This window comes from Pelophylax lessonae, assembly GCF_965119305.1.
Source record: "Pelophylax lessonae genome assembly, chromosome: 1".
NCBI classification, from domain to species: Eukaryota; Metazoa; Chordata; class Amphibia; order Anura; family Ranidae; genus Pelophylax; species Pelophylax lessonae.
Genome location: NC_138768.1, coordinates 578,158,206 through 578,185,234, shown reverse-complemented (window position 1 = coordinate 578,185,234; position 27,029 = coordinate 578,158,206). Strand labels below are relative to the sequence as shown.

General features: G+C 43.5%; 1 protein-coding gene across 1 annotated transcript in view; it reads left to right on the top strand.

Moving 5' to 3' along the window:
• Positions 1-27,029, top strand: part of PARM1 (prostate androgen-regulated mucin-like protein 1) — a gene marked incomplete at its 5' end in the record, with an annotated part of 131,194 nt that overhangs the window by 99,668 nt on the left and 4,497 nt on the right. Inside the window, one exon of the mRNA XM_082243569.1 lies at positions 13,222-13,300. Coding sequence (XP_082099695.1) covers positions 13,222-13,300 — 79 coding nt within the window. The remainder of the gene's footprint in view (positions 1-13,221; positions 13,301-27,029) is intronic.

Here is a 27,029-nt window from a genome sequence, read left to right as displayed (position 1 = left end):
TCCCTCGAGGTGCAATACAGTGTGGCTCTTTCCTGGAAGTCTGATCCATGATACATGTGATTGCTGGCCCGTTTGGGTCCTTTAGGAAGGTGAGAGGCTAATTCACCTGGTGGAGGGATTCACTAATTGGTGTTTACAACTTGTTTTCATCACTGGATTTTCTTCAATTGGATACGGGGACACTCTTCATATCACTTTATTGGAAGCACACACATTGCTATGTGCCTTATGAACTGGATATGATTTATTGTATTTAAAGTCATCACTTTTTTATTATATCTCTGGCGCATCACATTTTGGTAGGACCAGATGGAGCTTGTTACTTGCCACATCGCCTGCCACCATATGCAGCTTGTCACTTGCCACATTGCCTGCCACCAGATACAGCTTGTCACTTGCCATGTCGCCTGCCACCAGATACAGCTTCTCACATACCACGTCGCCTGTCACCAGACGCAGCTTGTCACTTGCCACGTCGCCTGCCACCAGATACAGCTTGTCACTTGCCGTGTCGCCTGCCACCAGATACAGCTTGTCAGTTACCACCGTCGCCTGTCACCAAACGCAGCTTTTCACTTGCTACATTGCCTGCCACCAGACGCAGCTTGTCACTTGCCACTTCTCCTGCCACCAGATACAGCTTGTCACATACCACGTCGCCTGTCACCAGACGCAGCTTGTCACTTGCCACGTCACCTGCCACCAGATACAGCTTGTCACTTGCCGTGTCGCCTGCCACCAGATACAGCTTGTCACTTACCACCGTCGCCTGTCACCAAACGCAGCTTTTCACTTGCTACATTGCCTGCCACCAGACGCAGCTTGTCACTTGCCACTTCGCCTGCCACCAGATGCAGCTTGTCACTTGCTACGTTGGCTGCCGGCAGATGCAGCTTGTCACTTGTTACCGACGCCTGGCACCAGATGCAGCTTGTCACTTGCCACATTGCCTGCCGCCAGATGCAGCTTGTCACTTGCCACGTTGCCTGCCGACAGATGCAGCTTGTCACTTGCCATGTTGCCTGCCAGCAGGTGCAGCTTGTCACTTGCCTGTCACCAGATGCAGCTTGTCACTTTCCATGTTGCCTGCCACCAGATGCAGCTTGCCACTTGCCACGTTGCCTGTCACCGGATAAAGGTTGTCACAAAAATGAAAACACATGATGTCCCTGTCAGTGGCGAGTATAGTGCTACAGCAATGGTTAACAGATCATTGGGCACATGCCAAACTTGCGCTGTTCATGTTGTCAGGCTCCGACTGGCTGACACAGTTCTTTACCACCAGGCACCATTGAACACAGCAGGAGCAGTGCCTGTAGTCCCGCTCACTCCACCAGGCAGCTTTGAACACAGTAGGAGCGTCTCCCATCGCCCTTAGTCCCGCCCACCCCGCCAGACAGCATTGAACACAGCAGGAGCGGCTCCCGTAGTCCCACCCATCACTAGAGAGTGGTGAGCGGGACTATGGGCGGTACTCCAGCTGTGCTCAATGCTGCCTGGTGGGATGGGCGGTACCACGGGCATCAGATGTCGCTCCTGCTGTGTTCAAAGCTGCCTGGTTGTAAAGAACTTTGTCAGCCAGTCCGAGCTTGACAGCCCAGCAGGGATCAGCGTGAGCTCGTCGCATGCCAGCCCAATGATCTATTAACCCTTGCTGCAGCACTACACATGCCTGTCACCAGACGCAGCCTGTCACTGACAGGGGTATAATGCAGAATGCTCTGGGGGGGGGGGGTTTCAACCCCCCTGACCCCCCCTTATCTACGGCCCTGTATAGTAATATCATTAGTCTCTGTATTAGTGTCACTATTGATGACAGTGTCAGCTAGTGTCAGATTGCTAGCCATACTGTCCGAGTCCCACTATAAGTCTCTGATCACTGACATTGCTAGTATAAAAAATAAATAAATAAAAATTTCAGTATCTATACCAGACGTTATAATTTTCACGCAAACTAAATAATATATACTTATTGAGATTTATATTTTTTTTTTATTTTTTTTTTTACCAAAGACATGTATCAAAATACATTTTGGCCTAAACTCGTGAAGAAATTTGATTCTTTTTTTTTTTTTGGACATTGTTTTATAGCAGAAAATAAAAAAAAAATATATTTTTTTTCAACATTTCCTCCGTAACACTAAACTGATGACCTATAGGGGGCTTCTAAAGCATTGCCTGTAGAAAATATAGGCTACTAAAGTTTGTCGCCATTTCATGGGTGCATGCAAAGTTTGACATGTTGTGTATCTATTTACTTAGTGTAACCTCGTCTTTTATGTTTTACCAAAATTGTAGGTAGTTTATTGCATTGTTTCCCCTAAAGTTCACTTCAGTGTGTTTTTTACTGCAATTTTGCATTTCCTAGACCTTTGCGGTAATATCGTGTGACATAAAAAATTGGGGCTACCACTATTTATTCTCTAGGGTGTCTGTTTTCAGAAAATATATAATGTTTTGTAAAGTTCAGACCTAAAATGATTTTTTAAACGTGTGCCAAAAAAAAAAAAAAAAAATGCAAAAATGGCTCTGGCAGCGAAAGGGTTAAATGATCCAATTGCATTTAAATTGAATTCATATTCCTTAATTTGTGGATTTTTCCTAAACATACTAAAGAATTATAGAATTTGTCTCATTGAGCTGCTCTCAATCCTGGCTGTGTCTCCAGATAAGTGTTGTGGTTATTAATATTCTTTATGAAGAAACATGAAATCGCTAATGTAGTATGCCGCTACAAAGGCAGACAGATGACAAATGAGAAGCAAACAAGGTCAGCTGTACTAACATATGATATCAGTCAGCCAGTCACACAGATTTCAATAACAGCACTCACAGTACTGGCAGAACAAGGATAGCTGGTTGTACTGTCTGGAGCCCAGCCCTTCCCGTATACATTACTAATTCTGGTCCATACAACAACAGTCCTCCATCTAATCCACCATTTGGTAGTGGGGCTGGAAAGACTAGAGTGTATCCCATGGTTTAGCAGACCTTGGCCATGGAGTCAGGGTAATTTAGGCACCTGTCACAATGTGAAAAAAATAAATAGAATAGGGGCAAAGAATAAGGTGACCAGTTTTTTTAATACTAAATCTCGGGACACCTTTCTGACCATGCCCACGTTTATTGGGGGTGAAATAGGGAGTGGGGATAATAGCTGCACCTGCAGCACAGTACATTATATGTTTGGTGTGGCCACGTTGTGTTAATAGTGGGAAGGCTTAAGGGGGTATTGGTTTAACACCTCATTTGGCCTAAAGCAGAATGTCGACCGGGCAGTGGCTTTACCATTCTAAATGGGCATCATATGATGTCCTCTCAGAAGCGCCACTCATGCTCGCTGCGGCACAATATGTCACTGACTGTGTCCCACCGGACACAGCTGATGACTGATCAGTGTCCTGGCTCGCTGACGGTACCATGTGACGTCTGTGACTAATCACAGCAGGTCACATGACAGTTGTAAACAATGGGTGGCTTCCTTTCATGCCATCTATTATGTACAATTGTGTTGCTAGCTTTGATTGGTCAGTGGTACAGACAAGGCCAATCATAGGCCATCTGTACCATGTGATTAGCTTTCACCGATCGCATTTAATCACAAAACAAACTGAATGAATTAGTCTCATTTAGTGAAATGCTTGCTTATAGCATTGTAATTCACTGCTATAAGCAACCATAAGAAAAAAAAAAGAAAATCCTGATAACTTCCCCAGAGGAGTACAATGTTATTATGGTAACATCATATTGCTCTAAACACACTGTGTCAAACAAAACTGTATTAAAAAAAAATTGAAAAAGTATTTTTTATTTTTTTTGTACTGTCACCAGTCAGTGTTCCTGATCACTGCCTCACCAGTTATATGACGCTATACTGCACTGGTGACAGTATGTAAAAAAAGAAAATTGTAAAAAAAAAAATATATATTTATATATATATATATATATATGTGTATGTATATATATATATATTTATATATATTTATATATATACAGTACAGACCAAAAGTTTGGACACACCTTCTCATTCAAAGAGTTTTTTTTATTTTCATGACTATGAAAATTGTAGAGTCACACTTCAAGAGGTAGTCACCTGAAATGGTCTTCCAACAGTCTTGAAGGAGTTCCCAGAGATGCTTAGCACTTGTTGGTCCTTTTGCCTTCACTCTGCGGTCCAGCTCACCCCAAACCATCTCGATTGGGTTCAGGTCTGGTGACTGTGGAGGCCAGGTCATCTGGCGCAGCACCCCATCACTCTCCTTATTGGTCAAATAGCCCTTACACAGCCTGGAGGTGTGTTTGGGGCCATTGTCCTGTTGAAAAATAAATGATGGTCCAACTAAACGCAAACCGGATGGAATAGCATGCCGCTGCAAGATGCTGTGGTATGTGAGCAATCAAAAAAATCGGCGCTAATTCGTCAAATCATACATAATCCAAATGTGATATCCAAAATATCGTGCAAGATGTGAAGAAATAATATATATATTATACAGCGTGAGTTAAAGCGGAGTTCCACCCTGGGAAATTTCTTTTTAATAAAAATACCCCCGGGACAGTCAGGGCTAGTACATTCCATAATGGATAGCCTCTGATCTGCCCCGAGTTGCACTTACTTTTTAGAAGAAATACTTACCTTGAAAATGTATTGTCCAGCGCTGCCATCTCAGGTGTGGGCAGCTTGAAGCCAGCGCGTCCTTTTCTGTGTCCTCTTCCATCTTCTTCAGTCCCACGATGCACTGCACCGGCCCCGCCGTCACTTCCGGTGCACGCACGTCATCCCTCCACAGCTTCTGGGCATGCCCAGAAGCTGTTTAGCAAGGTATGACGGCGCCTGAACCGGAACTGACGTCGGGGCCGGTGCAGGCGCATTAATTCCTGGGAGCGATGACGTTCAGCTCCCAGGAATCATTGCAAGCCAGGAAGTGACGAATCGCCGTGGCCGCAGAGGGAGGAAGAGGAAGTAAGGTAAGTATATTTTCTTCTAAACAAGGTAAGTAAAAAAAAAAAAAAAAAATTGCGATTATCCATTTGTTTTTCAGGTGACCCGGAGCGAGAAGATGGAGGTAAGTATAATTTTAGGGTGGAACTCCGCTTTAATGTTGCATAAACTCAAGTCCAAATGAAACATGTTATAAAGAAAAAAGGAGAGGAAAAATAATCAGTCCAAAAAAAAAAATGCTCCATAGCAATCATATCTGGGTAGAAAAATATATATATCTTCAAATATATTGTGAATCTTGATATTCAAGTTAAATTCATACGACGTGTTCCTCTTCTCACCCAACAAACAATTGTGTAATGGCCGCTTACCTCAGTACAAACCAAAGAAGAGCGTATGTAATAAAACTCCTGACGATGTTCCAGAGAATTCCCTCTGATATGGATGGATGGTGGGATCCCAAAACGAACAGCACCGTATTCCTTCTTAATGCTCTTCAAGCCCTGGACATATTTGAATGTACCACTGTATGAGAGTATCTCATGGAGATAACAAGAGGGGGACCATCATGGTGCAGTAACTTCCAAGACGTTTATTAAAAAAACGTCTTGGAAGTTACTGCACCATGATGGTCCCTCTCTTGTTATCTCCATGAGATACTCTCATACAGTGGTGGATTCAACAACATTCACTCACGCTGTATAATATATATATTTTTTCTTCACGTGTTGCACTATATTTTGGATATCACATTTGGATTATGTATGATTTGACGAATTAGCGCCGATTTTTTTGATTGCTCACATACTGTTTTTCACGGTGGGGACACCGATTAATGATTGGCAGCTTTTTCTGTCACCATTCATATTTGTTATATTTACATTTTTATATTTATTTATTTGTTCACATCACTGATTACACACAGAGTCAGACCCCTCGGGTAGCGCATTGGTCCTCTTTTATATTAAGATGCTGTGGTAGCCATGCTGGTTCAGTATGCCTTCAATTTTGAATAAATCCCAACAGTGTCACCAGCAAAGCACCCCCACACCATCACACCTCTTCCTCCATGCTTCACGGTGGGAACCAGGCATGTAGAGTCCATCCGTTCCCCTTTTCTGAGTCACACAAAGACACGGTGGTTGGAACCCTTTTCTGGCTCATTATTGTGTGGAGCCTAATTCTTTATCCTCTATCAACTTGGGTTTGAAAGCCCTGTCGATTGGTGGTGTACGTTTAAGCTTTTGTTCAACATTCCTGCCCTTGGTGGTATGCCTAGTTATTTCTTATATGTATGCTGCCATGAAGTCTGTCAGGAAAACAGAAAACTACCAAATACTTACCGTAATTTTCCAATCCTGATGAATTCCATGGCAGCAGGAGATCCACCCCAGTGTCATGAGTAGGCTAGTTACGGAACGCAACCTCTGGCTCTGAGACAAAACTTATAGGAGTGGGATCCTATAGGATTAGAGAGGAGGCGGGGATAACCCATACGTATGCTGCCATAGAGTCTATCAGGAAAGGACAATTACGGTAAGTATTTGGTAACAAATTTTCAGTTTCCTGGGGGTTTTTGGTTTTTGGCTATGGTCAACAGCAGTAATTTTGCTTTGATTTTTACTTTTACTTTTTGATTTTATTGTTGCTATTTATTAGTCAGGTTTATAGCTCTTCTTTAGAAGAAGTACAAAATGCCTTTATGAAACAGACGGTATTTACTGTATTTGTCATCACAACACAGATCCAGAAAACATGCCCCTATGGAACAGGCATACTTACATTTTTCCAAACTGGACCAACATAACTATGAGAACAAAACCCTTACCTGGAATTCACCTTTAAAGTGGAGTTCCGGCCACAAAATCGACATAATCGATTTTGGGCCATCCGCTTGCTCTTGGTCACCTGAAAAACAAATGGATAGTTACGATTTTTTTTTTTTTTGTTTACTTACCTTGTTATTGAAGAAAATATACTCACCTTTCTTCCACTTCCTCCCTCTGCGACCGCGGCCTGCGCCGTCACTTCTTTGCAGTGATTCCTGGGAGCTGAACGTCATCACTCCCAGGAATCAATGCGCCTGCACCGGCCTCGCTCGTCACTTCCAGTGCGGGTGCCTCATTCCCTGCTAAACAGCTTCTGGGCATGCCCAGAAGCTGTAGAGGGATGACGCGCCCGCACCGGAAGTGACGAGCGGCGCATTCTGGGAGAAGAGGACACGGAACAGGACGCAGAAGAGGACGCGCTGGCTTCAGCTGCCCACATCCGAGATGGCAGCGCTGGAGAAGAAATTTTCAAGGTAAGTTTTTGTTCTAAAAGGTAAGGGCGACTCGGGACAGTACAGAGGCTATCCATTGTGGAATGTACTAGCCCTGACTGTCCCGGGGGTATTTTTAGCTAAATTTCACCCCCGTGGCTGGAACTCCACTTTAAAGATAGTGGGTGGAGTCATGCAGTTCCATCCCGTATGCCCCCGTGGATAACTGTGCATCTATAATTGTTTGTCTGTGTCACAGATATAGTCTACTGGTCTACAGCATGGAACTGCATGGCTCCACCCACTATCCTTAAAAGTGAGTTCCGGGGAAGGGTTTTATTTCCATAACCTTGCATTGGAAGGGATATATTTTAAGCATCACACTGTATTTTGCACTGTTTTGGCTGCGTGGGTAGCCAATGTATTATATATCAGTGGGTTAAAAAAAATTCAGGGAGTGGCTTCAAATGTAATCTTTCAGGAAAACTTGTCATTAAGTAAACATGGTAGTTACTAAGATGAGTCATGTATCGCTGATAAGTGTACTGGGGCTGACCGCAATATTAAAGCCACCCAATTCAAACATATGACAGGTATGAATTAGCAGTTAAAAAAAGTCAGCAGAAGTATTGAGCTGATGTTTATTCTGCTTAGATTTGCCTTTCCTGCCCCCCCCCCCCCCATTCATCTACATGCTATTGAATATTTACATAAAACCTTTCCATATTTTTATATACCTTATTTTTGATCCAATGACAACATCATTGGGTCTTTGTGCTTCTCTGTAGAATACAGGCAGATCATTGCTGGTGGACAGGGGCAAACAGGGTGCTGTACATGGCTTCCTGCAAACATCACAACACCCTGCCTCAGTACTCCAATCAGGAACCCCAAGTCCCAATGCAAGCAGCAAGCTGGCTCTTGGGAGAGTTATGGAAATATCACAATTTCTTGATGGGTGGATGTCAGTCTGGAGAAGTAAGCATTCCTAGGCAGGATGCATTTGCATGCAGACCACCCTATGTAATGCTCGCATGAGATGCTGAGCCTCCATAATCTTAAAAACTGTGGGTAAAATGAATGAGGTGGGCCAGGGACAGTTAGGCTGTGGGGGGGCAGATTGGATGATGCTAGATGCTCTTCAGCCCTGAATTGTGTATTTTATGCTACACTTAGTCTGACACCCTCTGGTGTTTAATAAAGAAAAAGGAATTGACAGCACTCCAGATGAGGTCAAAATCCAGATTTATTGACTGGACATCCCAACGTGACAATAGTGACAAAGGTAGACGCGTTTCGCACACTACACTGTGTGCTTAATCATAACAGTAATGATTAAGCACACAGTGTAGTGTGCGAAACGCGTCTACCTTTGTCACTATTGTCACGTTGGGATGTCCAGTCAATAAATCTGGATTTTGACCTCATCTGGAGTGCTGCCAATTCCTTTATCTGAATTACTACGGCTTCTAATGTATACTATAAGAAGCTCACAGTGTGCAGTGAAATCAGAATACCCCTTTCAGTACAAGAGAGGAGCCTGTAAACCAGGTCAAGGCGGGAGTTCAGCTTTCGGAAAATACATATAGTCTATTGTAAGTCGTTGGCCATACTAAAAGAGTGCAGGTATAGGAAAAACTTGGAGAAGGTTTTATAATGTATGATATATTGCTTTCAGTTTACTTAGTAATAGCCTAATTTTTAATGCTTACATGGGCTTGTGCAAGCAATTGATGACATTGAAAGAGTGTATGGCTGTGAGAGGAATCAATAGTGCCATTATGTAATGACCGATAAATCGTTCAATGGACATTAATGAATCCATTTTTTGATCATTTTTTCTCATATACCTAGTGCAAAGAGTTTGGGTGAGAAACACATTAACATTTCAATTTATCTTTCGTTCAGCTTAAAATTTCCAAACTTGCCCTTTGTTTTTTTTGGCTCAAAAATGTCACAACTAATTACCGATTTGTGCCCTTTAACCACTTTCAGACCGGAGGATTTGGCTGCTCAATGACCAGGCCCTATTTTGCGATTCGGCACTGCATGACTTTAACGGACAATTTCACGGTCGTGCAACGCTGTACCCAAACGAAATTGACGTCCTTTTTTCCCACAAATAGAACTTTTGGTGGTATTTGATCACGTGTGCAATTTTTATTTTTTGCGCTATAAACAAAAAACAACAATTTTGAAAAAATAATATTTTTCACATTCTTTTATATGAAGTTCTCAAAAAAAAATGTAAAAATCAAAATTTTTTAACATTTTAGGCCAATTTGTTTTCTGCTACATATTTTTGGTAAAAAAAATATTGCAATAAGCATAATTTGATTGGTTTGTGCAAAAGTTATTGCGTTTACTAACTACAGGAAATATTTATGTAATTTTTATTGTTTTTTTTTTAACTAGTAATGGCGGGACTGCGACATTGCGGCGGACAGATCGGACCCCTAACTGACAATTTTGACACTTTTGGTGGTACCAGTGACATTAATACAGTAATCAGTGCTATAAATATGCACTGTTACTGTAAAAATGACACTGGCAGGGAAGGGGTTAACATTACTGGTGATCAAGGGGTTAAGTGTGACCCTAGGGGCGTGATTCTAACTGTCGGGGGGCAGGGCTTGTGAGATCATCACAGAGACATGCGATCCTATATAGCAGGATCACATAGCCTCTGGGATAATTTAAGGGAGAATGACAGATGGCTGTGTTTACATCAGCCGTCTGTCCTTCTCTGTCAGCTGCGGGAGATCGCGAGTGGCCGGCGGCCATCGGAGCCGCCGGTCACGCGCACTGGCTCCCCAGCTGACGAGCGGGGGAGGGAGCGCGCCTCCGGCGGAGCGCGATCGCCCCCTAGCTCCAGCCAGGCGAGTGCTGTACATGTACGCCACTTTGCCTGGGAGCGCCAGCCTGCCGCAGTACATCTGCGGCGGCTGGGGCTAAAGTGGTTAACTGGCCAAAAAAACAAACAAACTGTCCAAATGACCGAATTTTGGCCAATTTTTATAGTCTATGGCCACTTTAGATTCAGATAGTTGGAATGAAATGTAAATCCTGTACAAGTTTGGCCACTTCTGCCGTCTGAGCTCCCCTGGTGGTCAAGGATGACACCTATCACATTAAAAGGCCTATAGGAAGGCTTGAAAAGTACAGCACAACTACAGAAGTAAAGGTCATGATTTAAATGCCTGTATCTCTGAATTTACTGATTGTTTTGGCATTAAGGTGACACTAAATTCTCCAAAAATATTTGGTATGCACTCACTATTAAAAGATCCTGTAATCTGTTTTTCATAAATGCATTTCTTACTGTTTTTCTGTCCTCCTTGTGACATCCTCCTTGTGATCTCCTAAATCTCCCCTCTTTCCCCTCACTTCTGTTTGTTTGGCATTAGTTGTTGTCACATGCATTGCTCTATGCACACTGCAAGTATCATAGCCCACAGTCCATCTCAGGACCAAGCAAAATATAGTGGTTACGTTCATACATACAGTGGGACCAGTCAGATCACAGCAGCAAAAAAATAAAGAATTTGGCGATTTGGAGAAGGCAGAGAGCAGTAAAAGGTATATTTAGGTTAGGAATGCATATTTGAATAGAACGTCATTTTTTAAAGCAGAGTTTAGTGTCACTTTAAGTTTTTCATCACAGGGTGAGTTTGCATTGAACAGTTTTGGAACAGATTCTGCTTAAAGATCAGTGATTTGTAGCGTAATTCCCCGGTTAGTATCCATTCTTTTTTTTCTGGTCAGTTTTAGAGAAGCAGAGGGGGAAGTTGAAGATTGGTAGATACGGTCTAATATACAGTTAGTGACACAGAAGTATGAGGAGCAGAGAAAACATTTGTTCTCAGGAGACAATATGCTGTCCCTAAATCCAGGTTTGCTGGCTGCATAGTATAGTTTAGCAGAGTAGAGAATATTAAAGCTGATTTTAGATTGTAAGCGCTAACAAGCAGGTCCTATGATTCCTCCTGTATTGAATTGTATTGTAACTGTTCTGCAAATCCAAAGAGTGTACAAGTACACATTACATACGGCACTCCTAGGAGAAGTGCAGAGTCCCTTGGTCCATTGAAACTTTCATCTGTATCTGTAGACCACTCGGGCCGATTCAGCACTATGGTTACCCTCAAAGGGCTGATTGTATCTGTAAGGCAATGTATCTATATACAGGGTTCAGGGGTGTGCTATGTACATAGTGCAGAGTTTAGGGGTGCGATACATACAGAGTGCAGAGTTCAGGGGTGAGCTACGTACAGAGTGCAAAGTTCAGGGGTGCACTACATGTACATAGTGCAGAGTTCAGGGGTGCGCTACGTATGGAGTGCAGAGTTCAGGAATGCGCTATGTACAGAGTGCAGAGTTCAGGGGTGCGCTATGTACAGGGTGCAGCGTTCAGGGATGTGCTAAGTACAAAATGCAGAGTTCAGGGGTGTGCCACGTACAGAGTGCAGAGTTCAGGGGTGCACTATGTACAGAGTAAAGAGTTCAGCGATGAGCTACATACAGAGTGAAGAGTTCAGGGGTGTGTTACGTACATAGTGCAGAGTTCAGGGGTGAGCTACGTATGGAGTGCAGAGTTCAGGAATGTGCTATGTACAGAGTGCAGAGTTCAGGGGCGCGCTATGTACAGAGTGCAGAGTTCAGGGTTGCGCTATGTACAGAGTGCAGCGTTCAGGGATGCGCTAAGTACAGAGTGCAGAGTTCAGGGGTGCACTATGTACAGAGTGCAGAGTTCAGCGATGAGCTACATACAGAGTGAAGAGTTCAGGGGTGTGTTATGTACAAAGTGCAAAGTTCAGGGGTGCACTACGTACATAGTGCAGAGTTCAGGGATGAGCTACGTATGGAGTGCAGAGTTCAGGAATGTGCTATGTACAGAGTGTAGAGTTCAGGGGTGCGCTATGTACAGGGTGCAGAGTTCAGGGATGTGCTAAGTACAGAATGCAGAGTTCAGGGGTGTGCCACGTACAGAGTGCAGAGTTCAAGGGGGCGCTCTGTACAGAGTGCAGAGTTCAGGGGTGCGCTATGTACAGAGTGCAGAGTTCAGGGGTGCGCTATGTACAGAGTGCAGCGTTCAGGGGTGCACTATGTACAGAATGCAGAGTTCAGGGATGCGCTAAGTACAGAATGCAGAGTTCAGGGGTGTGCCACGTACAGAGTGCAGAGTTCAGGGGTGCACTATGTATAGAGTGCAGAGTTCAGCGATGAGCTACATACAGAGTGAAGAGTTCAGGGGTGTGTTACGTACAAAGTGCAAAGTTCAGGGGTGCACTACGTACATAGTGCAGAGTTCAGGGTTGAGCTACGTATGGAGTGCAGAGTTCATGAATGTGCTATGTACAGGGTGCAGAGTTCAGGGATGTGCTAAGTACAGAATGCAGAGTTCAGGGGTGTGCCACGTACAGAGTGCAGAGTTCAAGGGGGCGCTCTGTACAGAGTGCAGAGTTCAGGGGTGTGCTATGTACAGAGTGCAGAGTTCAGGGGTGTGCAATGTACAGAGTGCAGAGTTCAGGGATGGGCTAAGTACAGAATGAAGTGTTCAGGGGTGTGCTACGTACGGACTTTGCCCTCTTTTTCAAATGCATCTGCGTTTTTTTATTTGATACTGCCCTAAGCGCCCTGCTATTGTAACTGTACTCTATGCCCTCATGTTGTAAAGCGTTGCGCCAAATGTTTGCACTATATAAATCCTGTGTTATAATAATAATAATATGAAAAAAGACCACTCTTTGTTTCTAGGTGCTAACCTTGTGACTTAACCTGTAGTTATGCCATCCATCCATTTGTTTTCCTGTTGATTAACCCACCTACTCCAGAGATGGTTTGTGATTAGCTGCTATAAATGAATGCATTTCACAATTTGTCTCAATGAATACGTCTACTAGTGTAGTCAATCCTGGTGTTTTTTAGATATTTTGCCTATATTGTATAAGATTTTCTATACATATTTACAGTAACTATTGTATTAAAATGTTTTGATTTTTTTTTTTTTTTTCTACAGGAAGCGTGGCAGCAATTACGATAGTTGTCATTGCCCTTGTATTAATAATATTTGGAGTAGCAGCTTTCTGGAAAATTAGGTAAGTACATGACTGCTTGGAGCCAATGAGAGTGGAAGTTAGTTGTGTTCCACAGTGTGATTTACTATCAGTCTGTAAAAGAAAAGTTTTTGCTTTCTAATTACAGTACATTAAAGATGAACTAACATCAATGGTACCTTTTTTGCAATGTACTCAGACTTTCTTTAAAGTGGAGTTCCACACAAAAGTGGAACTTCCGCTTTAAGGCCTCCTGACCCCCCTGACATGCCACATTTGGCTTGTCATTTTTTTTGGGGGGGAGCGGATACCTATATTTTACAGGTACCCACTCCCACCTCCGCTTGGGCTGCCTAGGTGGCTCGAACCCACATAGAAATGTGTAGCCGAATGCTGTTTGTCTGCAGCCAGCTGTCTCCCTAGACCCACATATACATGTGTACCTGAATGCTGTTTGTCTGCAGCCAGCTGTCTCCCTAGACCCACATATACATGTGTACCTGAATGCTGTTTGTCTGCAGCCAGCTGTCTCCCTAGACCCACATATACATGTGTACCTGAATGCTGTTTGTCTGCAGCCAGCTGTCTCCCTAGACCCACATATACATGTGTACCTGAATGCTGTGTGTTTGCAGCCAGCTGTCTCCCTTGACCCACATATACATGTGTAGCTGAATGCTGTGTGTCTGCAGACAGCTCTCTCCCTAGACCCACATACAGTATACATGTGTAGCTGAATGCTGTGTGTCTGCAGCCAGCTCTCTCCCTAGACCAACATATACTGTACATGTGTAGCTTAATGCCGTGTGTCTGCAGCCAGCTCTGTCCCTATTCAGCTGCACAGCATTCAGCTACACATGTACAGTATATGTGGCTCATATTTTGAAAGTATCATCATCTTTAGAAGAGGCTTCCTTCTGGGATGACAGTCATGCAGACCAATTTGATGCAGTGTGGGGCATATGGTCTGAGCACTGACCGGCTTACCCTCCACCCTATTCAACCTCTGCAGCAATGCTGGCAGCACTCATACGTCTATTTCCCAAAGACAACCTCTGGATATGACGTTAAGCACGTGCACTCAGCTTCATGGGTTGACCATGGTGAGGCCTGTTCTGAGTGGAACCTGTTCTGTTAAACCGCTGTATGGTCTTGGCCACCATGCTGCAGCCCAATTTCAGGGTCTTAGCAATCTTCTTATAGCCTAGGCCATCTTATGTGGAGCAACAATTCATCTCAGATAGTTCTTTGCCATGAGGTTCCATGTTGAACTTCTAGTGACCAGTATGAAAGCGTGAGAGTGATAACACCAAATTTAACACACCTGCTCCCCATTCACACCTGAGACCTTGTAACACTAATGAGTCACATGACACCGGGGAGGAGAAATGGCTAATTGGGCCCCAATTGGACATTTTCACTTAGGGGTGTACTCACTTTTGTTGCCAGCGGTTTAGACATTTTTGGCTGCATGTTGGATTATTTTAAGGCGACAGCAAATGTACACTGTTAGCCCCCGTTCACACTGGGGCGACCTGTCAGGCGACCTGGTCGCCTGACAGGTCGCCGTAGGTCGCCTGGCATAGAGAAGCTGTGGACCCGTTCTAATAGGAGCGACACAAGTCGCTCCAACTTAGAAAAAGGGTCCGGAGCTTCTTTGGGGCGACCTGCATTGACTTCAATGTTATGAAGTCCGTGCCGGCCGCTCCGAGGTCGCGGTGCGAGCAGCGCGCCGCGACCTGTGAGGTCGCCCCGGGAAGTAGCGTCGCCCCAGTGTGAACGGGGCCTCAGTGTTGTCACATGAAAAGATATAATAAAATATTTACAAAAATGTGAGGGGTGTACTCACTTTTGTGAGATACTGTATTTATCGGACATGATCTGATGTTTTAATTTTATTAAACTGGAATTATATTGTGTTTTTATGAGCTCAAATAAATGTTTGTGTATCCATTACTGAAATTATAGGTTTAAAAAAAACAGCTGCCCAAAAAAACATTGTATGACAAAAATTGCAACCACCATCTTTGTATTTTACAGGTTCTCCGTTTAAAAAAAAAGAAATAATGCTGGTTGCTGGTGGGGGGGGGGGGGGGGGGTCTGGGGTTAAGTAATTTTTAGGCCAAAGTAGTTTTCAGGCACATTTTAACTTGTGTGCCAGAAATGAAAAAAAAAAAAAAGATCTGGCAAAAAAGGGTTAAAAGAGTGATATGTGGGATGTTCTGCCTTTATTTTTTATTGACCATAGCAAGATCAAAATCAGTCCTGCAGCCCCAATATCTTTTTAGTCATACTGCGTTCTGTGCCTTTTTCTCATCAATGAATGTTCAGTGTAGTAAACTTTAAGCAACTTACAGGGATGCCATATCCATATATCATGCAATGGGCTGTCTATAATTTAGTATTGAGATATGTGCCGACATCTGGGGGAGGCAGTAAGTAGATTATAGGAGCAGAGAGATGAGATTCTGGGAAAACATGTCTACACCTAAATTGCCCTTGGTATGGTTGGAAAGAAAATAAATTAGAATTATGACTGGCTGCAGACTAAAATTGAAAGGTAATTGTTACCAGCATCAATTCTGTCCTGCACATACTGCCGTTTTCATACTCTTCACTCACACACATACTGCCTACCATCATACCCACCACATCCCTTTCTTTCAAATACTGCTCACTGTCATACCCTCCATGCTCCTCTACTGTACATAGTGCAAGCCACCTTACCATTTACACATCTCTTCTGTTCATACTGCCTGCTCTCATACTCCTCACACTCCTCTCCTGCACATTCTGCCTACCACACTCCTCTTCTGCACATACCGCCCGCCACACTCCTCCTGACATACCGCCCGCCACACTCCTCTCCTGCACATACCGCCCGCCACACTCCTCTCCTGCACATACCGCCCGCCACACTCCTCCTGACATACCGCCCGCCACACTCCTCTCCTGCACATACCGCCTGCCACACTCCTCTCCTGCACATACCGCCCGCCACACTCCTCTCCTGCACATACCGCCTGCCACACTCCTCTCCTGCACATACCGCCCGCCACACTCCTCTCCTGACATACCGCCCACCACACTCCTCTCCTGCACATACCGCCCGCCACACTCCTCTCCTGACATACCGCCCGCCACACTCCTCTCCTGCACATACTGCCCGCCACACTCCTCTCCTGCACATACCGCCCGCCACACTCCTCTCCTGACATACCGCCCGCCACACTCCTCTCCTGCACATACCGCCCGCCACACTCCTCTCCTGACATACCGCCCCCCACACTCCTCTCCTGCACATACCGCCCGCCACACTCCTCTCCTGACATACCGCCCGCCACACTCCTCTCCTGCACATACCGCCCGCCACACTCCTCTCCTGCACATACCGCCCGCCACACTCCTCTCCTGACATACCGCCCGCCACACTCCTCTCCTGCACATACCACCTGCCACACTCCTCTCCTGCACATACCACCCGCCACACTCCTCTCCTGCACATACCGCCCGCCACACTCCTCTCCTGCACATACCGCCCGCCACACTCCTCTCCTGCACATACCGCCCGCCACACTCCTCTCCTGACATACCGCCCGCCACACTCCTCTCCTGCACATACCGCCGCCACACTCCTCTCCTGCACATACCGCCCGCCACACTCCTCTCCTGCACATACCGCCCGCCACACTCCTCTCCTGCACATACCGCCCGCCACACTACTCTCTTGCACATACCAGTACACACTAAAGAGGGATATGCGTTGTTCATATTTCACGTCTGAGGTTTACAACCACTTTAATAGCCAAAAGGATATAAATGCACTAAATGTACACTAAATGCATTTGCAAAACCAGATATTACTTTGTAAAAGAAGCAGTCTTGTCATCACTGTGTTGTACATAAGTCTGAGATCAGAACTGTGGTAGGATCCGACCACTACAGGCTGCCTCTGTTACTGCACAGTATCACATTGGGGTTTACCTACTAAAGCTAGAGAGTGCAAAATCAGGCTCACTTCTGCATAGAAACCAATCAGCTTCTAACCTCAGCTTGTTCAAATCAAGTAATACTAAAGTCTTTTTTTTTTTTTTTTTTTAATAAGAAACATGTTATACTTATCTGCTCTGTGCAGTGGTTTTGCACAGAGCAGCCTATATCCTCCTCTTCTTGGATCTCTTGCTGTCTCTCTTGGCCCTCCCTCTTATCGAGTGCTTCTATAGCAAGCAGCTTGCTCTGTGTGTCCATTCAGACATGGAGCCATGGTTCAGCCTCATCCCCTCTCTTTCCTGATTGGCTAACTGACTTTGAGTGACAGCAGTGGGAGCCAATGGCGCCGCTGATGTGTCTCAGCCAATTTAGCAGGGAGAGTGCCAGACAGCCGAGTCTCTCATGCCAGACATTTCTGTATTTAGAATCACTTTGACAATAAAACCTGGAAGCTGATTGGTTTCTATGCAGAAGTAAGCCTGATTTTGCACTATCCAGCTTTTTGTAAATAAACACCACTGTATGTGTTCATTCATATACAAAGTAGCGCTTAAAACACCAGTGAAAAAAAATGTCCAAATGTGATGAAACAGAGGTCCTTTAACGATATCCGCACCATCCGCCACCTTAGTGTGTGATCCTTGAACTATCACCTTCACCATAAAAAGTGCTTGCCTACCAGCTTACACAGACCTTCTATCATAGAAGGTTTGTGACACTTTGGCTAGAAACCTAGCCAAGGCCTTTATCGTTCAAAGAACCTATTGGGATGTGAAGATCCACCATCAAAGGAGATCCTCAAAACACAAAAAGGCTTGCCATAGTGTGAAATCCTTAAAAGCATTATTCATAATATGAGGTAATTGCACTTACATCAAGGAGGAAATTGCATTGGTTTTAAAAAAGCAGGTCAGCTAAATCACAACTTGCCATTTTTTAGGAATTCAAGAAGCATGGTGACGTCAGCACTTTGCTCCATCTGCCACGTTTCTTCACAAGAGGACTGTGCCCCGGACGACGTCATCTTATGATGAAACTCATTGGGCGGAGTGACGTGCTTATGTCACCGCGCTTCTCGAATCCCAGAAAGATGGGCTGTTGTGATTTAGCCAGCCGGCTTTTTTGATACCAATGGGATTTTAAACTGCAAATGCTCTGTGCACTGTATTGTGAAAAATAGTGCAGGACCACGAGTGTTTAGCTGCATTTTACATTTTAGCACAATTGTTTGCTAGATAGTATTTTTAGGTCACAAGACTTCCCTTGCTGTCTGTGATTGCTCTGTATGGTTGAGGCACATGACTAGTCAAATTTGGATCACCTGATTTGGGGTTAAAATGTTGTATTCTCCCAAGTAGAATGGCTTTCTATGGGCACCTTAATTTCGAAAACATAACTTTTTTCAAGCAGATGAGAAAACTTCTGTGGGACAATAATGATTGGGATGAGGACTAAATACAAATGTTCTTATTCTTCCTGGCTACTCCTTTCTGTCACTGGCCCTGTGCTACTACTGCTGCTCTAGAGATTACAGAGGAATTTTCTGTTTATTATGTTGACAATAGAAATGAGTCAGCTCGCACTAAGGAAATGAAACTGTTATATGTCTTGAACCTGCGGTGGGCAGACATTCCATTTAATTCACTTTTTATTCCACAGACCTTGTCATTTGTAGCTGCTGCTTTGCCACACAATTACATTGTAATTAAAGTGGGGCTCTATCCCAAACACCATTTTTTAGCTTTGGATAGACTTAGAAGAAGTTAGAACCTCTGTCAGTGACACTCAAGTCCACGTTGGGGAGATTTCATGCCACTGTTGGTAAAAGTCACAATGACAATGGTCAACAGATTAGGACATTTCTCAAGAGTGGCAGCAGGAAAGGGGCTCACAGAGATTCCAAGCCTTTCATTCACTATCCAAAAGAAAAAAAGTTTAAAGTGACATAAAAGTGAAACAAAAGTCTCATATTGTTTTCTATAAAAATAACAAACATGTTATACTTACCTACTCTGTGAAGTGGTTTTGCACAGAGCAGCCCAGATCCTCCTCTTTTCGGGCTCCTCTTTGGTTCTCCTGGCCCCTCCCTCCTGTTGAGTTCCCCCACAGCAAGCAGCTTGCTATGGGGCTTCCGAGCCACAGCTTCCTGTATCCCTGTCTAGCTGAGACACAGTAGCGGTGCCATTGGCACCCGCTGCTGTCAATGAAAGTCAGCCAAATGGTTTTGCACAGAGTAGCCCAGATCCTCCTCTTTTCGGGTCCCTCTTTGGTTCTCCTTGCCCCTCCCTCCTGTTGAGTTCCCCCACAGCAAGCAGCTTGCTATTGGGGCACCCGAGCCGCAGCTCCCTGTATCCATTCAGACACAGAGCCATGGTTCGGCCCCGCCCCCTCTCTCTCCTCATTGGCTGACTTTCTTTGACAGGAGCGGGTGCCAGTGGTGCTGCTGCTGTGTCTCAGCTAGTCAGGAGGGGAAAATCTGGGATGGCCGAGGCACTCGTGGACATCTCTGGATTGAGAGAGGGGTTGCTGCACACAGAAGGCTTTTATCCTAATGCATAGAAGGCATTAGGATAAAAAACCTTCAGACTTCACGAGCACTTTAAATTACATTTTTTTTTTTTTAAATAACAAACATGCCATACTTACCTGCTCTGTGCAGTGGTCCCCTGCTGACACTCCTAGCCCATTCCTTCTGCCTAGTGTCATAGTAAGCAGCTTGCTATGAGGGCATTGACCAGGCTCGCTCCCGAGCCACTGCTCTGTGTGTCCATTCAAACATGGAGAGCGGCTTGGCCCGCCCCCACTCTCTCCTAATTGGCGGTGATTGACAGTAGTGGCAGCCAATGGGTCCTGCTGCTGTCTCAGCCAATCAAGAGGATAAGAAGTAGGGGGGCTGTTGCACACAGCAGGTTTTTTTACCTTCATGCAAAAAATGCATAAGGGTAAAAAACCTTGAGCATTTACAACCACAGTAATACAATTAAAGTCACTTTTCACCTGTAGATCTACCAGAATATAAGTGTGCACAATGCATTATTGGACAACAATCCTCAGTTCCTTTAAAACGTATTAAATGGCTCTAGCTGATCAATCTCAGGCGAAAAACCAATTGTTATAGATTTCCCTGAGATAAGAAGGTGCTGTATGGACTTGTCTTTAAGTCTCAATCTTGGCTGTATTTCCAAGCATACAGTACATGGTATTATTACTTGTTAATATATTTTTTTTTTAAATGTCACTTCTTGAACCATTCATTCATCTTTGTTCCTAAGTGAGCTGCCTAATACTCCTACCACTACCTACAACTCTACACTCACAGAAGGTCAACCTTTGGATGCTTGTCATGTATACTTAGATTTCTAATGATGAAAGCTGCAGTAGCATTTCTTTAGCAGACAAGTTTTAGGGAGTATCCCACCAAAAGAATACATTCCTATTGCAGGGAATGCCTAAAATCAGCCAATCACAGAAGACGGAAATTACATTTCTAGGGGCGACAGTGCACCAATGGTGTACATAACACCTCCAGATTGCCATTGCACTGAATAGCAACTGCATATTCAAATGGAAAGATAATGTGTAGCAATGTTAAATGCTGTATACAGTGAGGGAAAAAATATTTGATCCCCTGCAGATTTTGTATGTTTGTCCACTGACAAATAAATGACCAGTCTATAATTTTAATGGTAGGTTTATTTTAACAGTAAGAGACAGAACAACAACAAAAAAAAATCCCAAAAAATGCATTTGAAAAAAGTTATAAATTGATTTGCATTTTAATGAGTGAAATAAGTATTTGACCCCTTCGCAAAACATTACTTAGTACTTGGTGGCAAAACCCTTGTTGGCAATCACAGAGGTCAGACGTTTCTTGTAGTTGACATCCAGGTTTGCACACATCTCAGGAGGGATTTTGTCTCCTCTTTGCAGGTCCTTTTCAAGTCATTAAGCTTTCGAGGCTGACGTTTGGTAACTCGAACCTTCAGCTCCCTCCACATATTTTCTATTGGATTAAGGTCTGAAGACTGGCTAGGCCACTCCAGGACTTTAATATGCTTCTTCTTCAGCCACTCCTTTGTTGCCTGGGCCGTGTGTTTTGCGTCATTGTCATGCTGGAAGACCCATCCACGACCCCGTTTTAATGCCCTTTCTGAGGGAAGGAGGTTCTCATCCAAGTTTTGATGGTACATGGCCCGTCCTTTTGATTCGGTGAAGTTGTCCTGTCCCCTTAGCAGAAAAACACCCCCAAAGCATAATGTTTCCACCTCCATGTTGGACAGTGGGGATGGTGTTCTTGGGGTCATAGGCAGCATTCCTCCTCCTTCAATTGAGTTGATGCCAAAGAGCTTGATTTTGGTTTCATCTGACCACATCACTTTCACCCAGTTTCCTCTGAATTCAATTCATTAGCAAACTTAAAACAGGCTTGTACATGTGCTTTTTATCAGTAGGGGGACCTTGTGGGCCTTGCAGGATTTCAGTCCTTCACAGCGTAGTGTGTTAACTTACCAATTGTTTTCTTGGTGACTATGGTCCCAGCTGCCTTGAGATTATTGACATGATTCTCCCTTGTAGTTCTACGCTGATTCCTCACCATTCCCATGATCATTGAAACTTCCTGAGCTGAGATCTTGCGTGGAGCCCCAGATTGAGGGAGATTGACAGTTATTTTGTGTTTCTTCAATTTGCGAATAATTGCACCAACTGTTGTCACCCTCTCGCTAAGCTGCTTGGCGATGGTCTTGTAGTCCATTCTAGCCTTGTGTAGGTCTACAATCTTGTCCCTGACATCCTTGGACAGCTCTTTGGTCTTGGTCATGGTGGAGATTGGAATCTGATTGATTGCTTCTGACAGGTGTCTTTTATACAGGTAACAAGCTGAGATTAGGAGCACTCCCTTTAAGAGAGTGCTCTTAATTGTAGCTCATTACTTGTATAGAAGACACCTTGGAACCATAAATCTTGCTGATTGATAGGAAAATTGTACAAGAAGATTGTATAATGTGTAGCCAGCTTTAGGCTCAGTTCACACTGGAGCGACATGTCAGGCGACTTAGTTGCCTGAATAGTCACGCTCCATTCAGTGCAATGTAATCGTTCTAATCGGAGCGACTTCAGTCGCCCTGACTTAGAAAAAGGTTCCTACACTACTTGGGGATGACTTTGGAGCGGATTGCATTGACTTCTAATAAATAAGTAGTTCGAAAGTCACGCTGTATGAGGCGGCTTCAGAGTCGGGCGACTTTGAAGCCGCCCGGTGTGAACCGAGCTTTGGAGCGCCAAGAATCGTTGATAAAATACTGCAAATTGTGCCTGCATGTTGAACCCTCTTTTGTCTATAGCCAAAGTTACAAAAAGATTAGACCACCTGCTATTTATTTTTTAGACCAAAAGTTTTTATAAAGATACACATCTCCCTAACCCCAGACTGGTCAATTTTACTCAACAGGAATACAGCAATTTAAAAAAGTTAACTAGAAAAACTATAAAGTTCCTTTAAAAGTTGTTTTTTGTTTATTTTGAAATCTGAAAAAATGACATTTAATCATTGGATGAATCATGTTCCCTTGTGCTCTCTCTGATGATGGAGTATGCAAGAAGCCCATCTTTTACCTTTCACAGTGCTGGTTGATATGTTTTCTAAAAAATGCATCTGTCAATCTTTTCATCCTCACAGACCGGCAGAACATTTTACACTGTGAAATGGTTTATGAACAGCTGTATGTTATCTATAACAAGCTTGCCTGTTCTGATTACTTAGAGTGAGCATTTCAACTGTATCAGATAATCAGCATGGCATCTCAACAGACAGCCTGGTGATCTGGAAATGTGAATGTGGCATATTGCATTTATAATTACATTTACAAAATGAGCAAAAGGCCAGAGTACATAGACAGAATCCACAGTCAAACAAAGAAGGATTAATTGACTTTTTGTTAGAGAGCCAACATTGTTATCAGCGAATGTTAACATGAAGAAATGCACTTTTTGAAGAGTAACGCTAGACAAATATAAAAAAAAAAAAACATACTTTAGCTCAATGATGGATTCATTAAAATGATTAAAGTATATCTAAGGTCAAGGATTTTTGTTTTCGACAGAGTAAAGAATTTTGTCTGTTTTTATGGGAAGATTTCAATTTTCTTCCTGGAAGTGGTAAGAAACTTTTCCAAAGTAATGGAGAAATCCCCACGTAGACAGTTGTCACTGAAACAAGTGTCCCCTTTTGAATTTTTTTCCCCTCTTCTTGTTCTGGTAACAACAGTTCAAGATTACATTTTTCATCAGTTTTTGTCCCAGTGACCATGATTACCCCAATGGGGACATAGACAGCAATACAATTTTGACACTTTCTGGTGCTTTCGTTGTGAACATGTATATGGTTAAGGAAAACACAGGGATGAACCTATTCCATGTACTGCGTCACCTTTGACGTCCAAGCACCAGCCATGGAAGAACCTAAGAAAGTTAAACTTCACAGGACATTTGTTCCTATAATCACTCATTAAATAGCTGAAATCCATATCATGATTCTAGGGAAAGAAGGATTTGTACTATGTACAGGGAAGGATCTTGCATCTGTAATAATAATATATGAGGAATATAACTTAGATATTTTTGACTACTCTGCTGTAATTGCATCCAAGAGAAAGGAAACAAGAAGAGCTAAAGGTGTGCTGCAGCAGGTTGCTTCTAAATGAAGTATATAGATGTAGTATATGGTTTAACCCCATAGCCCTGTTACAATAGCAAGGGAATATGATCACTGTTCTATCCTCCCGTTACTACCCTAGGGTTCCTCCACAGGTTGCTAGGGGTTCCTTGAACAATGAGCAATTTCTGCTTCTCAGAGAAGTGCCCACTGAGGTCATTGATCTTTCTAGCTATCTGTATGGGGGTAATTATTCCCAATGTTCACAAGTGTAAGGAGTGTTCTTCCCACTGACCGTTACACTATTGTATTATAAGTTGTAGATATAGTCATTTTTAGCAGGGGTTTCCTGAGACCAGAAAGTTTGATTCATGTGTTTAAAAGGTTGACAAATGGGGCCAGGAAAACACCACAAAATGAAGAAATGCAAAGAGTAAATAAATAAAAAATAGCTATGATATATATATATATATATATATCAGTCATGAATAAAATTAAGTATACCCCATGGAAATGTTTGACTTTTTCAACATATTTGAACAGGCAAACATTAGATCTTTATTCAAACAGTTTCTACAGATAAAGATGATATACCTAAAGAAAAACACAAGAACATTTGCATTTTCAATAATTTCTTCAAAATACAAAATATCAAAAGATGTAATGGTGTACTGTGTAAAAAGCAAGTACATTTGGCATCCAAAGTTGGTATTGCTTAATTTAGCAGAAATGACTTCTTGTAGGCATTTCATAAAACTGTCCACCAGTCTCTGATATCGATATCAACATTTTTGACCACTTCTCCATGCAAAAAGTTGGAAGATGTTTGGGGGTTTCTGTGCATGAACTACCCATTTTAAAATTCCACTATAAAATTTAAATAGAAATTAAATCAAGGCTTAGTAGGGCAGTCCATAAATCTCTGTTTCCTCCTTTTGAAGCATTCTTTAAAGGATTTTCTCATGGGCTTTTGATCATTATCACATCGAAAGACCCATATCTGGTTCAACTTCCAACTTTTGTACAGATGGCCCCCCCACTCTCATCAAACATACTTTGATACAATGCAGAATGACTGTGAGCTGTCCAAGCCCTGAAGCAGCAAAGCATCCCCAAACCCCCAGTTGTTATGAGGTTCTGAAATACCACCTATGGTTTATAGCAAACGTGTGTACTGTTAGTTTGACTAAAACATTTGATTCATCCGTCCACAACTTCATGTTCCAGAAGGTCTGGTCTTTGCCTGTATTCAATGGCAAAGTGTAGTCTTTCTTTAGTGTTCTTAGTTGATAGCAAAGGCTTTTTCTAACACACCTCTTATCCATATTAAAATAGAGCAATACTGCTTTGATCATGGATGCATGCACTTTGACCCCAACTGTTGCAAGAGTTACCTCAACAGATATTTTTGGTGACACGTAGACATCTTTTAGCATCAGACAGCTTGTGGGATGAATTAATTTGAAATCTACTCCACTTATAGAATATTTTCCTTGCAGTAAAATGGATGATTTCAGATGATTTAGCGATTTATATACAGTATATCCCTTGCCAGACTCATACGCATTTATAGCCTACTTTTTGAGCTGACACTGCACGTCCATAGTGGAGAGAACACCAAACCCTAGGGGTTTAGAGGACAGTTTCCACTTGCATACTCCCTAACTACAGTATCTCACAAAAGTGAGTACACCCCTCACATTTTTGCAAACCCTTTATTATATCTTTTCATGTGACAACACTGACGAAATTACACTTTGCTACAATGTAAAGTAGTGAGTGTACAGCTTGTATAACAGTGTAAATTTGCTGTCCCCTCAAAATAACTCAACACACAGCCATTAATGTCTAAACCGCTGGCAACAAAAGTGAGTACACCCCTAAGTGAAAATGTCCTAATTGGGCCCAATTAGACATTTTCCCTCCCCGGTGTCATGTGACTCGTTAGTGTTACAAGGTCTCAGGTGTGAATGGGGAGCAGGTGTGTTAAATTTGGTGTTATCGCTCTCACTCTCTCATACTGGTCACTGGAAGTTCAACATGGCACCTCATGGCAAAGAACTCTCTAAGGATCTCAAAAAAAGAATGGTTGCTCTACATAAAGATGGCCTAGGTTTAAGAAGATTGCCAAGACCCTGAAACTGAGCTAAAGCACGGTGGCCAAGACCATACAGCGTTTTAACAGGAAAGGCTCCACTCAGAACAGGCCTTGCCATGGTTGACCAAAGAAGTTGAGTGCATATGCTCAGCATCATATCCAGAGGTTGTCTTTGGGAAATAGACATATGGGTGCTACCAGCTTTGCTGCAGAGGTTGCAGGGGTGGGGGGGTCAGCCTGTCAGTGCTCAGACCATACGCCGCACACTGCATCAAATTGGTCTGCATGGCTGTCTTCCTAGAAAGAAACCTCTTCTAAAGATGATGCACAAGAAAGCCCACAAACAGTTTGCTGAAGACAAACAGACTAAGGACATGAATTACTTGAACCATGTCCTGAGGTCTGAGGAGACCAAGATAAATGTAATTGGTTCAGATGGTGTCAAGTGTGTGTGGCTGCAACCAGGTGAAGAGTACAAAGACAAGTGTGTATTGCCTACAGTCAAGCATTGAGGTGGGAGTGTCATGGTCTGGGGCTGCATGAGTGCTGCCGGCACTGGGGAGTGACAGTTCATTGAGGGAACCATGAATGCCAACATGTACTGCTACATACTGAAGCAGAGCAGGATGCCCTCCCTTTGGAGACTGGGCCACATTGCAGTATTCCAACATGATAACGACCCCAAACACACCTCCAAGACGATCACTGCCTTGCTAAAGAGGCTGAGGGTAAAGGTGATGGACTGGCTAAGCATGTTCCCAGACCTAAACCCTATTAAGCATCTGTGGGGAATCCTCAAATGGAAGGTGGCGGAGCGCAAGGTCTCTAACATCCGCCAGCTCCGTAACGTCGTCATGGAGGAGTGGAAGAGGACTCCAGTGGCAACCTGTGAAGCTCTGGTGAACTCCATGCCCAAGAGGGTTAAGGCAGTGCTGGAAAATAATGGTGGCCACACAAAATATTGACACTTTGGCCAAATTTGGACATTTTCACTTAGGGGTGTACTCACTTTTTTTGCCAGCGGTTTAGAC